At 42.3% G+C, this 14,958-nt stretch overlaps 1 protein-coding gene across 4 annotated transcripts in view; it reads right to left on the bottom strand.

The window, feature by feature from the left end:
• Nucleotides 1-14,958, bottom strand: part of adamts18 (ADAM metallopeptidase with thrombospondin type 1 motif, 18) — a 149,408-nt gene that overhangs the window by 10,684 nt on the left and 123,766 nt on the right. For all 4 annotated transcript variants that reach the window (XM_068311285.1, XM_068311293.1, XM_068311301.1 and 1 more), the window contains 3 exons: nucleotides 11,959-12,079; nucleotides 11,375-11,501; nucleotides 7,864-8,068 (listed from right to left, as the gene is read on the bottom strand). In XM_068311285.1, the coding sequence (XP_068167386.1) occupies nucleotides 7,864-8,068; nucleotides 11,375-11,501; nucleotides 11,959-12,079 (453 nt within the window). The remainder of the gene's footprint in view (nucleotides 1-7,863; nucleotides 8,069-11,374; nucleotides 11,502-11,958; nucleotides 12,080-14,958) is intronic.

Below are 14,958 nucleotides of genomic sequence, written 5' to 3'. Positions count from 1 at the left end.
CTAATTTCAGGACACAGATGTTCAGATCTTGGACAGGGAAGATAGATGGTTTGAGAGAGGAGTGAAAGAGGCCATCCACGTCAAAGTGGAGAAGCCATATCTGAATCGAGGGGGTGGTCTGCGACATCACCTTTCTCCCATTTATAATCATGTCCTTTCGAAACTCCCAAAAAGAGTGTCTCAGCGGATTGACCCAGGTGATGTGTCTCATGCTAATGACCCTCATTAGCATACAAAGGTGTAACTCACATCTCAATGACCCCCTTTGACACCCCAACCAACAATTGTTGAGGAGCCTGACAGGCTTAACGACGGTCGTTGGAATGTGAAAAGCACTGGCCACACCCCACAGGGTTTATAAACTGGGAAATTATCAGCCACTCTCTGAACTGAAGAAGTCTCTTGGATGAGAGACGAAACGTCTTCAAGAACTTTCTTAACGTCCGGTGGATCGACTCAACAGCTTTTGGACAGCATCATTAATTTAACAGATAAAAGACACGCACACACATCTTTGTATATCCATTTCAATATCACTGGCATGCACACACAAATCCCAGTTGTCCTTTTGTCACTGAGACATGCAATTTATCTTGTCAAGGAGACAGGCCCTATGTTGACCACTGAATGAACTCACAATGATGTTCATGCTGTCTGCTTGACATAACATCAACACACGCAACAAGATTTAATACAATGATGGTCGAATGACAAATGTCGGTCCACACAGTGCAGGTCACATCAACTAATTATACCAGAATGTTTGACAACCTGTCGCATCTATCACCAGGCTATTGATTCTGTACGCAACAAAATTTTCAAATAAAATCCCTGTAATACTGTAATGTGGTTAAAGAGAAAAATATCACAGAAAATAATGCTTCCCATCAGACCAAAATAAATTAAACTTGCTTTCATCACTGAAGTGAACTTTGGAGCTGCTTTCTTCTGTCCGCACAACATGCTCATCAGCACCAGTTAGTCTGGCTTTCTGTGGTGATAGGTGTGGTCAGTGCAGAGTGAGCTTTCAATACAATGCTCCTAAATTTTGAAACGCTATATCATGACACAGATCTTTAACCTGTTCAGCACTACTCTAAATGAATGAATGAATGAATACTTTAATAATCCCAAAAGGGAACTATTACATCCCGCTTCAAAGCGGTGATGTATTCTGTCAGTGTTTGTGTATTTGTCTGCCTTTCCGTTCGTCTGTCCGTTAGTCCACCAAATATCTGCTCAACCGTTGCAGATACAAAGATGAAACAAAAAGCAGATTACTCAGGCGGCAAAGGGGTTGAAAATGAGATGATGACCTTGACCTTGAGAAAATTAGGTCAAGGTCAAATGTCAAATTTTGTACACTCGGGAACTGGATAAGAAAGAAAGACGAGGGAGAAAGCCAGTGTAAGACCATAGATCAAAGCTAGTGCTTTGGTCTGTGAAAGTAGGTCAGAGCACTGGCTTTGATCTTTGACCTATGCAAGTAGGCCAGGGTGAAATTTGGCATTCAGGGGTGTCGTGGGATGTTGCAGTCTGATACTGCCTTGGTTCTAGTTCAAATTGTTGTGGCAACCAAAACCAGCTGCACTGTTGAAACAATTGCCCATTGACATCCTCCTCGTTTTTTGTAGATGACCAGCCATCTGAAGGAATTTTTAATGAGTTTATGACACTCAATGAGTTTGTGCAATATTCTTGAAATCACAGATTTGGGACAACATATCTTGCTATGGCTGATAGGGTCATCCCTTTGGCCTTTATCTGGACAACCTGCTGCTGGAGGGTTACAATCATTTTAAAATGTTTCACAATCTTGCTGTAAGTGAAACTAGATGTTAAAGGATGTCAGATAACCTTGGAAATTAGCACCAGGTACCAGATTATTACAAGTAACTGGGAGGTATCGTAACGTGTTCTCTAATTTTGACCAGTGTTTAAAAAAAAAAAAAATCATTTAAGTTTTTAATACAGTGCTTCAGGATATATGAAACTCTTGAAATATTCTTAAAATGTGTAAAATGTTGTTATTTTACTCCTGATTGGATTTCTTGAAGTGATACTACGTGAACATGACACTTGAAGTGAACATGACACTTAGCAAATTGTAGATTGTTGTCTTATTTTGATTGCATTTTGATTCTCAATCGGGAGGGCGGCAAAACACTTTCTCACAACACTGTGTGTGTGTGCATGTGAGTGTGTGCGTGTGTGCCTGTGTATACAGAGACGTTAAGGGGTAAGAAAAAACAGTTCACTTTCCAGTATTTTACACATGTCCAACAGAGGGCAGCAGAGTGTTTCATTCATTCATTCATTCATATTCCTACAGGCTTCATCCGCTTGCACGAGTCCGTATGCCAGCTGGTGCCTATCACAACTGGCATAGGGCGTGGGGCAAGCTCCAGGCGTGATGCCAGTGCACCTCGGAGCTACACAGACATACAAACACACACGCACACACAATCAGTCACTCACTCCTGCGGGCAATTTGGAATGGTCAGTTAGCTTAAAGTGCATGTTTTTGAAAGTGGGAGGAAGCCACAGAACCTGAAGAGAACCCAAGCAGACACGGGGAGAACATGCAAACTCCACACAGAGCAGGACTCGAACTCAGACCCACATTGTTGTGCAGCGACATCTATTTTCATCGGCATGTGAGTCGGGTGTGTCCTTGAGCGTCTTTCTCAAGTACAGACATGTTCTTGTCTGATGCTCTAGATCACATGTATCAAACTCAAGGCCCAGTGGCCAAATGTGGCACACCACATCATTTTATGCAGCCCGCAAGAGCATAAAAGGTTTAGTGTCTAAACATAAATAATGTAGGTCAAAAGAACCCAAAACATTTGCCATAATGCAGTAATTCAGCACATTTTAAGCAAAAACATTTTGAAAAAATTTAAAGTCCTAACTTGTGTTGGATGTTATTTTTCTTTATCTCTTATATCCTTGATTGATGGAGTTATGTCTGTTTCATAACCTGACAAATTAAAAAAGATTTATTTCATAACAAAGCAACAAGCAAACATTTTTTCTGTGCAACTGTAATGTTTGTAACTTGAATAAACATTAAGGAGTAGTTATTTATTTTAAATTACACTGACTTACATTCAGTTACATTTATTAGCTACATGTGGCCCTTTGTGAACAGCCGTTATGCTGATGTGGCCCTCGCTGGAAATGAGTTCAAGATAACTGTAAAACAGAGAGGAACTGTAACCTAATTTCCTTTAAGGGTAATTTTCAATGTGGCAGTATAAAAATGACAATGGACATATTTTCCATGGTTGGAACAAAACAGGTGATAATAAGGTAATGTTTATTTAATTAAGGTGCTTCAGCAAGATCGTTCTGTTTTCACATATGCTGGTTTGTTGACATGCCTTATACCCAGGATTACCGAGAGAAAAGTTCTTGTAAATATTAAGATGTATTTGATGTTTCCTCTACATAAAGATACAATGCAAGAAAACATATTAAAATGTAATTGAATTACAATAACTTCCATGTATTAGATGTATGTACAATGCATCTCATGCATAAATTGGAATTAAAATGCAGGCTTTATAAATAATCTTCTGATGTCATGGTCAGGCTTGGAAGTTCAAATTTAAAAGTGCTGTGATGAAATGTATTTATCATTTCATTGCTTCCAAATTAAGAAGAAACTAAACACATGATACATTTCACAAATCTTTCAGAAAAATATGGCATTTTTTAAAGTTAAAAAAAAATATTGATTAACCTATAAGCTAGCCAAAACTTTGCATTTGACCAATTTCCAAGGTATAGTATCTTTGCAATATATGTGACAGGAAAGACACAAACATTTTTATTACAGCCTGGAATTAAAACGCATTGATATAATCAAATATAATACTGTATAATGTTAGCTAGGAAGTTAGCTACTTAGTGAGGCCAGCATATGTCTAAGTTTCTGAACAGTCAGCTATTATATACATTTTTCATATTCCTTGCATCTAAACAATTCCCTATATTACTTGCAACTTGAACCCCTGTGGACCCACCACCTGCAGGGCAGACTGATGGGGTCGGGTGCGCTGCCATATGGGTGGCAGTGACGACAGGGGATCACGACGGACCAGACGCGGGTGGCAGAAGTTGGCTTTGGGGATGTGGAATGTCACCTCACTGGCGGGAAAGGAGCTGGATCTTGTGTTGGAGGTGGAGCGTTACCAGTTGGATCTGGTGGGGCTTACCTCCACGCATAGCCTCGGTTCTGGATACAAACTCCTGGGATAGAGGTTGGACCTTGTTTTACTCCGGAGTTGCGTCAGGCGTGAGGCGCAGGGCGGGTGTGGGGATACTCACAAGCCCCAGGCTGAGCGCCGCTGTGTTGGAGTTGTGTGTCGCTTCCCTACACCTTAAGGCTGTGAGGGGTGGAACTCTGACTGTTATTTGTGCATATGCACAAAATATATCTGTTCAGAGTATTCGGACTTCTTGGGGTCCCTAAATGGGGTCCTTGAAGGGATCCCTGCAGGGGACTCCATTGTTCTCCTGGGGGACTTCAATGCACACATTGGCAATGATGGAGACACTTGGGGGGTGGCGTGATTGGGAGGAATGGCCTCCCTGATCTAAAACCAAGCGGTGTTATGTTGTTGGACTTCTGTGCTAGTCACGGATTGTTCATAACTAATACCATGTTCGAACACAAGGATGCTCATAAGTGTACCAGAGCACCCTGGGTCGGAGGTCAATGATTGATCTTGTGATCGTATCATCTGACCTTCGACCGTGTGTTTTGGACACTCGGGTGAAGAGAGGGGCAGAGCTGTCAACTGATCACCACCTGGTGGTGAGTTGGGTCCGTTTGTGGATGAAAGCTTTGGATAGACCTGGTAAGCCCAAACGAGTAGTGCGGGTGAACTGGGAACGTCTGGAGGAGGACTCAGTCCGTGACGCCGTGAATTCACACCTCCGGTGGAGCTTCTCGTGCATCCTTGTGGAGGCTCGGGGCATTGAACCTGAATGGTCGATGTTCAAAGCTTCCATTGCTGAAGCTGCAGCTGAGGGCTGTGGTCTCAAGGTCTTGGGTGCCTCAAGGGGCGGTAACCCTCGAACACCATGGTGGACCCCGGTGGTCAGGGAAGCCGTCCAACTGAAGAAGGAGGCCTTCAGGGGCATGTTGTCCCTGGGGACTCCTGAAGCAGTTGCAGGGTACCGACAGGTCAAAAGGACTGCAGCCTCGGCTGTGATGGAGGCAGAACAGAGGGTGTGGGAGGAGTTTGGAGAGGCCATGGAGAAGGACTATCGGACAGCACCAAAGTTGTTCTGGAGGCCTGTCCGACACCTCAGGAGGGGGAAACAGGGGACCATCCAAGGTGTATACAGCAAAGATGGGACACTGTTGACTTCGACTGAGGAGGTTGTCGGTTGGTGGAAGGAACACTGAGGAACTCCTGAATCCAACTACCCCAACTGACCCGTCCTCTGTTGCAGAGGCAGAGCTGGAGGATGATGGGGGATCAGAGTCAATCTCTCGAGGCGAAGTCACCGAGGTAGTTAAACAACTTCATGGTGGCAAAGCCCCGGGTGTTGATGAGATTCGCCTGGAAATGCTGAAGGCTCTGGGTGTTGAGGGGCTGTCATGGATGACACACCTCTTTAACATTGCGTGTAAGTCTGGGACAGTGCCGAAAGAGTGTCAGACTGGGGTGGTGGTTCCTCTTTTTAAAAAGGGGGACCAGAGGGTGTGTGCCAACTACAGGGGCATCACACTCCTCAGCCTCCCTGGGAAAGTTTACTCCAAGGTGCTGGAAAGGAGGGTCCGGCCGATTGTCGAGCCTCAGATTGAGGACGAACAATGTGGGTTCCGTCCTGGTCGTGAAACAACAGACCAGCTTTTTACTCTCACAGGGATCCTAGAGGGGGCTTGGGAGTATGCCCATCCAATCTACATGTGTTTTGTGGACTTGGAGAAGGTGTATGATCGAGTCCCCAGGGATATACTGTGGGAAGTACTGCGGGAGTATGGGGTAAGGGGGCCTCTCCTCAGGGCCATCCAATCCCTGTATGCCCAAAGTGAGAGCTGCGTTCGGGTTCTCGGCAGTAAGTCGAACTTGTTCCGAGTAGCTGTTGGCCTTCGCCAGGGCTGCACTTTATCACCAATTCTGTTCGTGATTTTCATGGACAGGATATCGAGGCTTTACAGTTTGGTGGCCTGAGGATTGCATCGCTGCTTTTTGCAGATGATGTGGTCCTGTTTGCGTCATCAGCCTGTGACCTGCAGCGCTGACTGGTCCGGTTTGCAGCTGAGTGTGAAGCGGCGGGGATGAGGATTAGCACCTCCAAATCTGAGGCCATGGTCCTCAGCAGGAAACCGGTAGACTGCCTTCTCCGAGTGGAGAATGAGGTCCTTCCACAAGTGAAGGAGTTTAAGTATCTTGGGGTCCTGTTCACTAGTGAGGGAACAATGGTGCGTGAGATCGGATGGAAAATTGGGGCAGCAGGAGCAGTATTGCAGTCGCTTTACCGCACTGTTGTCACAAAGAGGGAGTTAAGCCGAGAGGCAAAGCTCTCCATCTACCTTTCAATCTTCGTTCCTACCCTCACCAATGGTCATGAGCGAAGCGTCATGACCGAAAGAACGAGATTGCGGATACAAGCGGCTGAAATGGGCTTTCTCAGACGGATAGCTGGTGTCTCCCTTAGAGATAAGGTGAGAAACACTGCTGTTCGCGAGGGGCTCAGAGTAGAGACGCTGCTCCCTCGCGTGGAAAGGAGTCAGTTGAAGTGGTTAGGGCATCTGGTGTGGATGCCTCCGGGACGCCTCCCTAGGGAGGTGTTTCTGGCACGTCCAGCTGGGAGGAGACCTCGGGGCATACCCAGGACCAGGTGGAGGGATTATATCTCAACACTGGTCTGGGAACGCCTTGGGATCCCCCAGTCAGAGCTGGTGGATGTGGCCGGGGAAAGGGGAGTTTGGGGCTCCCTGTTGAAGCTGCTGCCCCCGCGACCTGACTACAGATAAGCAGTGGAAGATAGATGGATGGATGGACTTGCAACTTGAAATTCCAGCAGCGTGTCGACATCCCAGTAGAATGACATTGTTCCACCATTTCAGTTTACCATACTAAGCTTAATGTTGAAGGGGAACAGGTTTGAATATGGTTTGTCAGCCTGTGAGCATGACCATGAGTTACTGGATCCTCACAGACCATCGTTTGGATAATTGTATTTAGGTGGATTCTCAAAAAGCTGTGAGCCAACAACCAGATTTTTCTTTCCAAGAAGGAAAAATAGAATTTAGTCATGCAAGGGGCTATGGAGGGTTATACTTTAGCACTTTGAACTAAATAATACCATCTGCATGGTAACATGGTCACAGAGAATGTTCCAATCACATGAGGAGCAACGTCAGTACCTTAATGCTTGCAGTGTTAAAACTCTTGATTTCTTTCAGTTTATGTTCACTGTGTCTTTTTAGCTTTTGAGTATGCTAACATGAGCCTGTTTAAACCTCTCTGTCCAGAATTAAATGTCATTAATTTTGCATGTATTTGGTCATAAAGTACTGTAAATGAAACCAAACTAAATTTTACCAAGAACTCTAAATAAAAGAGCGAGGGTCAGCACAGTTTAAATATTTATTAAGAACAAGGATGTTAGCACACACAAAAAAAGCAGCTGTCAACTGCAAGTTATTGGTCTCACTGTTAGCACAAGGGTCAATTTCATGATGTCAAAAATCAAAGATTAGTGGATCAAAGGCAACTTTATCTTGGAGCACAACTATAGAATTTTTTATGTCAATCCATCTCAGCATATGCATATATTTCACATAATTACTTCTTTCCACATTGCTAAAGTTTTCAAATGCTGCCACAAACCCACCTGTGACCAGGATCCAGTGTTCCACTCGGGCAGGCAGGCCTGGGTGTGGCAATGTTGGACTTGGGCTGGAGAGATGATGGGGCAGAGGGAGTGGGCTGCCAGCTCCTCCCTCTGATAATTCACCTTTCTGAAGCAGCGCAGTGTCCTTGTCTGCTGACCTCCTCCACATGAGCGACTGCAGGGACCCCAGTTGCTTGTTACCCAACTATAGGGGGACACCAAAGAATAATGACAGGAGGTCCTAAAAATTGGCATTTATAATAATAACCTTGAAGACATCTGTCATCAAGTCACCAAGTACCTGACTGAGCTTCTCATCAGGAAGCTGAACCAGTTTCAAGTTCTACTACATTTATTTTGTGTCCAATAGCAGAAAATTGAGAATATTATTTGGCAACCTTAAACTCCAAACGGGTAAACAACCAACCACAATACCTCCTGCTTTTGAAGCATTAGTTATACATATCTATTATTATCATTGCTGAAATGAATATGAATCCCTATCATCTGCCTCACTCCACATTTTTATATGTGGAACTAAATATGGCAGCCATACAACCCTCCATAACAGCTTTCCAAGGTCTCCAAATTCAAATGCCATTAACAACATACAATAAAACAGAAAAGAAATAGCTAAGAGATGGGATATAAATTCTTTCGACCTCTCTTTCGTACTGTTTTCATATTCCAATTTCTACCTTTTTTTCCCTCCTATGCTTCATATTCCCTTAAAGTCTTTGAAAATCTGCTTTTCCACTGATGAGTCTACTGTTGCTTTTAAAATAGCTTCTGTCTTGGCAACGGGGCTGGCGGGTTACATTACAGCAAATGAATGGTCTGACAACCACAGCCTTAGATGAGGGAGATGGAGAGATGGGCAGATGGCTCGGTCCAGTACTGAAATGACACACAACCACAAAGACCATTCCTCTATGCCGATGACCTGCTCCAGGGTAAGAAAAATGCTTTCATTTACTTTCAAAACACCACAGATGAATGAAGCAACAAGACTAAACTGCAATTTGTAACCAGGAAAGATGTGAACCCTTGCGAAGCAAAAGCATCAGTTTGGGATTCTGGAGACAGTTGGCTGCTTTCCTCTCTGTTTAGCCCAGCTTATAAATAACAATATATCATCGGAGAAAAGTGGTTTGAGTACCACTCCGACTCGCTGCAAACCACCACTGCACTAGCTGCAATGTTTAGCTCTAAAATTTTTCAATAATTGACATATTTTGAGGTAGAAGAGTGCAACACTGCAAGGGAGTGCATTTATAGTGCATGCATTGGAGTGCACCCATGCATTTATAAGAATTCATAGCTTTGCACACCAATACCAACAACGAATGATTTATTCATAACATGATAATGCATTTGACTGGAGGCCAGCACTTTTCCAAAGCTATTTTGGTTCTTAATTGTATACTAAAATGTCCAAACAAATAGCCATACATATATGTTATAGAGTGTTCAAAATAAATTTATTTTATACCCATAATAACTGGGACTTTAAAAATATTTTTAGATTCATATAACCTTTGTGTGGTGTGGTGTACTTGGATGTTTGCAAAATAATTATTTGTACCGTACTATGGTACATTTAATTATAGCAATGTAGCTGAAGTTTCTCTTTATATGAATGTGGAAATAAGAATGAAGATGGCTGGACGAATGGATAAACTTCAGTGGTTTTATCTAGTATAATGTTTGTACGTTTAAGTTTACTTTAACATGGTTTGAACATGTTTAATTTTGACTGGGCTGGTAAGTGCAGCCTCTGAAAATCAGTTGAAAATATTGGTCGTGGTCAGCATCCTGTGCAAACATATTATGGGCTTACTTTTCTGCACATCCTCCCTGGCACCGGCACAATGTTTTTACATAGCCCTCAAATCAAGCATACCAGTGTTCCCAAATTGCAGTATGGAAACAGCAAACACATCCCCCTTCATTGTCAATATTCCTTTTTTCTGCTGTACTCTTGAATGGCTGCCCATACATCCCGAAGGTCTTAATGCAGTCATTACAGCTTTCATGCTGCTCACTTAACTCCGCTCTCTCCCTGTGCAGTGCCCATAACTTGGTCCATACACAACAAACACAACCAGGAAAGAAACGGTGTCATTGCTTGTATAATAAAATCCATGGGTGTCAAACTATTTAATTTTCTGAATGGGTGAGCACAATGAAACTATTTGTCAGGAATATACCATTTTCTTCACTCAGACAAAAAGAGAGTTGAGAAAAAAACAAGGCTGTTTAATACCTTTTGTCAAGATAACAGAAATGGTATGCCCAAAATTAGAGGCAGGAAATGCACTATTGGGTCTTGGGAAAGTTAATTAGACTCAGAGGCTTGTATGTCAGAGGTGTACCTGATAGCTATCTGTGACTGTCTGCTTGTGGAATCTCTGACACAGGATAACCTTCAGTCCAGACATGTTTTGGCATAGTTAATGATGAACAGATGAGAGATAAATGTTTAAATGACTTGTATTGCTATTTTTGCCTCATGGTTTGTATCTGGAATATGTTTCAGTATCATTCATTTGGCAAAACTGTGTGCTTGAGAGCTGTCAATGTGCTGCCCAACCTGAGTGTATGTGCTAGTGTGTACTCTCTCTGAACTCAACAAATGGTTCCCTGCCTGTTGTTTTCTATAAATGAGGCTACAAAAGAGCTGACAGACTAGTAATATCAATTAATTTAAAGATGCACTTTTTACTTAATTCAGAGGATAAAATAAAAGAAATTGTCAATTACCAAAATCATCCTCAAAAACTCAAATATCCTGTAATAAACAGATCCCCAGAAAAAAATAGTGAGGGTGTGATGTTGATGACCTCAGTTTTTTTCTGCAGCTACGGGCCTGATTTCAGCTGGAGTCAGAGCTGGGAACACAAGGTTCAACTTATTTTCAGTGAAGTGTGCTTAATACAATGCATTTTTTAAATCAATAATCCCTGACAATAATGGCAAGTTTGGTTTCTTTAACTGGTTAAACCTTTTCAAGTGAAGGAACTTTCAAACTAATCTAGCCTGTTCAGACCTAAAGGTAGAGTACACTTGATAGAAAACATGAACATGAAATTTTGATAACACAAATTTGTCATTTCAACATGAAATCCATCTGACACTATGCAGCCAAAGACAATGTTGATGCAGTGGGATAAGATTGATGCAAAGAGTCTGTTGCTTGGAGGATGTTCATGGGTTTCTCAAAAAGGAAAATGGAGAAAAAATGAAAAATTAATGGGTAGAGAGGAAGGGAGGATTGAGAAAAGAGAGATGCAGAGTAGTGGCTGGCTGCAGCAAAAGGTAACCTTTAAGCTGCTCAACCAGTGTGTGTGTCTGTGTCTGTGTGTCTATAATAAAACACAGGAAACACTGAGTAAGTTTCCTGAAAATTTGGCAACATAAAGACACATGCCACATATCCCACAGCTGACTGTACACAAAGACATGCCCTGAACCACACACACACACACAGAAAGGCAGCAGCTCCACTTACTATCCAGGGCAGGGATGTGTGTTGCAGAGCTGGGAGCCCAGCGCTGGTCGGGTGTGAGGATTACACATTGTAGAGTTGACCTGAACCTTCTGGTCCTGCAGACATATGGCCTTGGTTGAAATGCGACCTGATGGAAAAATGGAAAGAGTGAAAGAGAGACCAGGAGTTAAGGGGAGAGGAGCTACTGTAAGGGCGCAATGTAATTCAAATAGAAATGAAAGTAGTTCAACAACTCACTGTAGTATTGCTGGCTAAGAATGGTTGTGGTAACTAACTGTATTCATTAGCAAGACATGAAAGTGACTTTGATGTTCTTGGCAATGGTAGAATTGTAGCTAATGATGTCCGTAAGGCATGCAATGTCTACAGTTGTTAAGCATTGTCATTATCACTTCATAATCTCTGTCATAGGCCTGCCTCTCTGGCCCCACCCCGAAGCAAACTGCTTCAACATGTGGAGAACTCCATATAGACTTTTACAGTTCTGTTTGAATATGCAAAGTTATGATTAGAGTTGCATTTCATTGGATGGGTGATAGAATGGTCAACTCATGTCCATGTCTTCATACAAAGATAACAGTCACCTCCAGCACAAGGAGCAGAGCAATCAGAGCGCATCACACCCCAGTTGTAATCAGGTTTCCTTTCGATTCGAGGAAGTGCATACTCCCAGACGACACCTGGGTTCTTCCCTTGCAGAAGGATCTGTGAGAAGGTGAGAAACGCAGAATGTCAGAAAAGTGTAAAATGTAAGAATGTAGTTTGTGTAGTTTGAGTTTTTCTTCCTTTGTCCTTTTTTATTCCAGTGAGTAAGTAACTTCAGTTATGTTGACAGGGCTCACATTCTTTTATTGTTTTCATTATTGATGCATGATGTGAATGCAAATCACCAAGTCACCTTTCTGATGCATTTAACAGACTGAGGGTAAGATCACTAACATGGTGGCTGCTAATTCAACCAATCAAGTGAGTTGAACTGATAGGGAAACTACAGATGCATAGTTTTAAAAATGATCATTTTCATCACAAATACAGTAGAACTATAGAAAAGAGAGACTTTTCAGTAAAAAAAAAGAAAGAAAACAAAACTGATAAAAATTGTAAAAGGGGGCTCAATCGCTGGTTCAAGACCTGTGTGGGCCAAAACATCTGGAGTGTGAGCTGGCAGTGGGAGGTGTCAGTTCACCTCTTGAGCACTGCTGAGGTACTCTTGAGCATTGCTCCATGTTAAAAAGGAGCATTCAGTTTACAAGAGTACTTTTACAAACGAGTGACAAGTTTTTTGACATACAAGCCACTGCCCTATCCTTTCTTTTTTTTAAGATAAGAGTGGAAATGCAAGTTAAGAATTGTGCTATAGGACAGCACTGCTAGTTGGCGGACGGGTACAGCATCATCTGAGACAGAACTATATATGCACAATTAAAGTATACATGTCTACAGGTTGATAAAAAAATGTGGCATTTTTTATCATTTAGAAGAGTTATGTACAAGGTTGGAATGGATTAAAAATATTTTGGTTATTTTAAATGGGGAAAAATGTTTGAGATATGAGTGGATTGACTTACAAGCTCAGTCACAGAACAAATTAAATTCATATCTCAAGGTACTACTGTATTTACTTATTTACTTTCACAAGTAAATAGGTTTTGCTGACAATACCGCTTTCTGGAATGTACCAAAACCTGTCTTAATGAAAAGAATCCCATCAGGACTAGAACATTATTGTTAACAAAACATAATTATAATTTTGTGATAAACAAATCTTGACTTTGTGTTATCAGACTACAACTAAAGTGTTTAAAATTATTCAAGTTGACTGTCTGACTGATTTGGGTGCTGGTCTTACAAATGGCCTTCTGTCTTACTCATCATTTAAACACCTGCAAGATTAAAAGCGAAACAGTCCTCAAACTAAAGCACTTTAAATGGAATGAACAGTTTGAACTTTGCTCTAAATGTAGGATTTGCCTTGAAACAGCAGAATCTTAACTACAAGGTTCACAAAAATGATTACAACATAATTTCACAACTTGGTTCACTGTCCTAATATACCAATACTGTAGCACATAGTTGAACAGTTTATGTCAAGACATTTACATTAATTTCAATTCACTACCCCCCCCCCCACACACACACACACACTCTAAACGACAGGGATTCAGAAACATTACATAGCACTTTGTTCCCTGTGCAGTTAAACCTGGCTGACCACAACATTATATGGTCATTTTACATTACAGGATAAGTTTCAAGGTATTATTTAAGTAGACTAATGAGGTTTCACTGGCAGAGTGAAAACATTTTTTAGAGATTAATTTACATGGTCAGCTCATGATATGTCATTTTTGACCACTTCAAAACACAATAATGGATCATTTTCAAGAGTTGTGTCTCTTGTACAGTCCACCTTGGATCCATTCAAGTTGGGTTGGACTTAATTCCAATACCTGACAAACTAAAATCTATCTATGAATGAAAAAATGACAGACTTATTTTCTTTGGGTTTTATCCTTCAGCACAAGGAATCTAACATTAACAATCCAATTTAGGGAGTTAAGCACCTCCTGGGTTGGATCCATATTAAACCTCCATGGGATGATTTCACTAACTGAACCAATCATTTTATGCTTTATGTTAACTGTTCCACGTGTATGGTCCTGATTGGAGTAAAATAATGGACATGGAGAAGTGGACATCCATCCATCCATCTCTCCATCCTTCCATCCATCCAACCATCCATCTTCAACCGCATAACCGGGCCAGGTCGCGAGGACAACAGTGTCAGGAGGGATGCCCACACTTCCCTCCTCCCAGACACCTCTTCCAGTTCCTCTGGGGGGATCCCGAGAAGTTCCCAGGCCAGTTGAGAGACATAGCCCCTCCAGCATGTCCTATGTCTTCCCCGAAGTGTCCTTCTGGTAGGACATGCCCAGAAAAGCTCCCCAGGAATGCATCCAGGAGGCATCAGCAACAGATGCCCGAGCCACCGCAGCTGGCTCCGCTCAAGCAGCGGCTGTACTCTGAGCTCCTCCCTATATATTTAATGGTGTGCCCAGCTACTCTTATGGAGGAAACTCATTTCAGCCGCTTGTATCTGGGATGTTGTCCTTTCAGTCATGACCCAAAGCTCATGACCATAGGTGAGAGTAGGAACATAGACTGACCAGTAAATCGAGAGATTCGTCTTACGACTCAGCTCCTTCTTCACCACGACAGATCTGTACAGCGACCACATAACTGCGGAAGCTGCACCGATCCATCTGTCTATCTCACACTGTCTGTCTCACACTGAGCACTGTAAAAAAAATCTACTCAGGAAGTCACTTGATATTACTTTGTCCACAAAAATTCCAACCAGGACATATTAGAGTTCCCTTGAACAGATGAAGATGATGAAGACCTACTTTAAAACAGGAAAACAACCCCAAACCAACAATTAATTGAGCTCATATCCAAATCTCCCAGATGCAGAGAAAATCAGATTGCTTAACACTCTTTAGGCTGACATCTGAGTACATTAGCATATGCTTTATCTTACAAAGGTGCATGAGTTTCAGATGAACTTGTATTGGGTTAAGGTC

This window comes from Antennarius striatus, chromosome 1 (assembly GCF_040054535.1).
Source record: "Antennarius striatus isolate MH-2024 chromosome 1, ASM4005453v1, whole genome shotgun sequence".
Taxonomy (NCBI): domain Eukaryota; kingdom Metazoa; phylum Chordata; class Actinopteri; order Lophiiformes; family Antennariidae; genus Antennarius; species Antennarius striatus.
The sequence above is the reverse complement of the archived record's forward strand: the minus strand, read 5'-3'. Positions and strand labels throughout refer to the sequence as shown.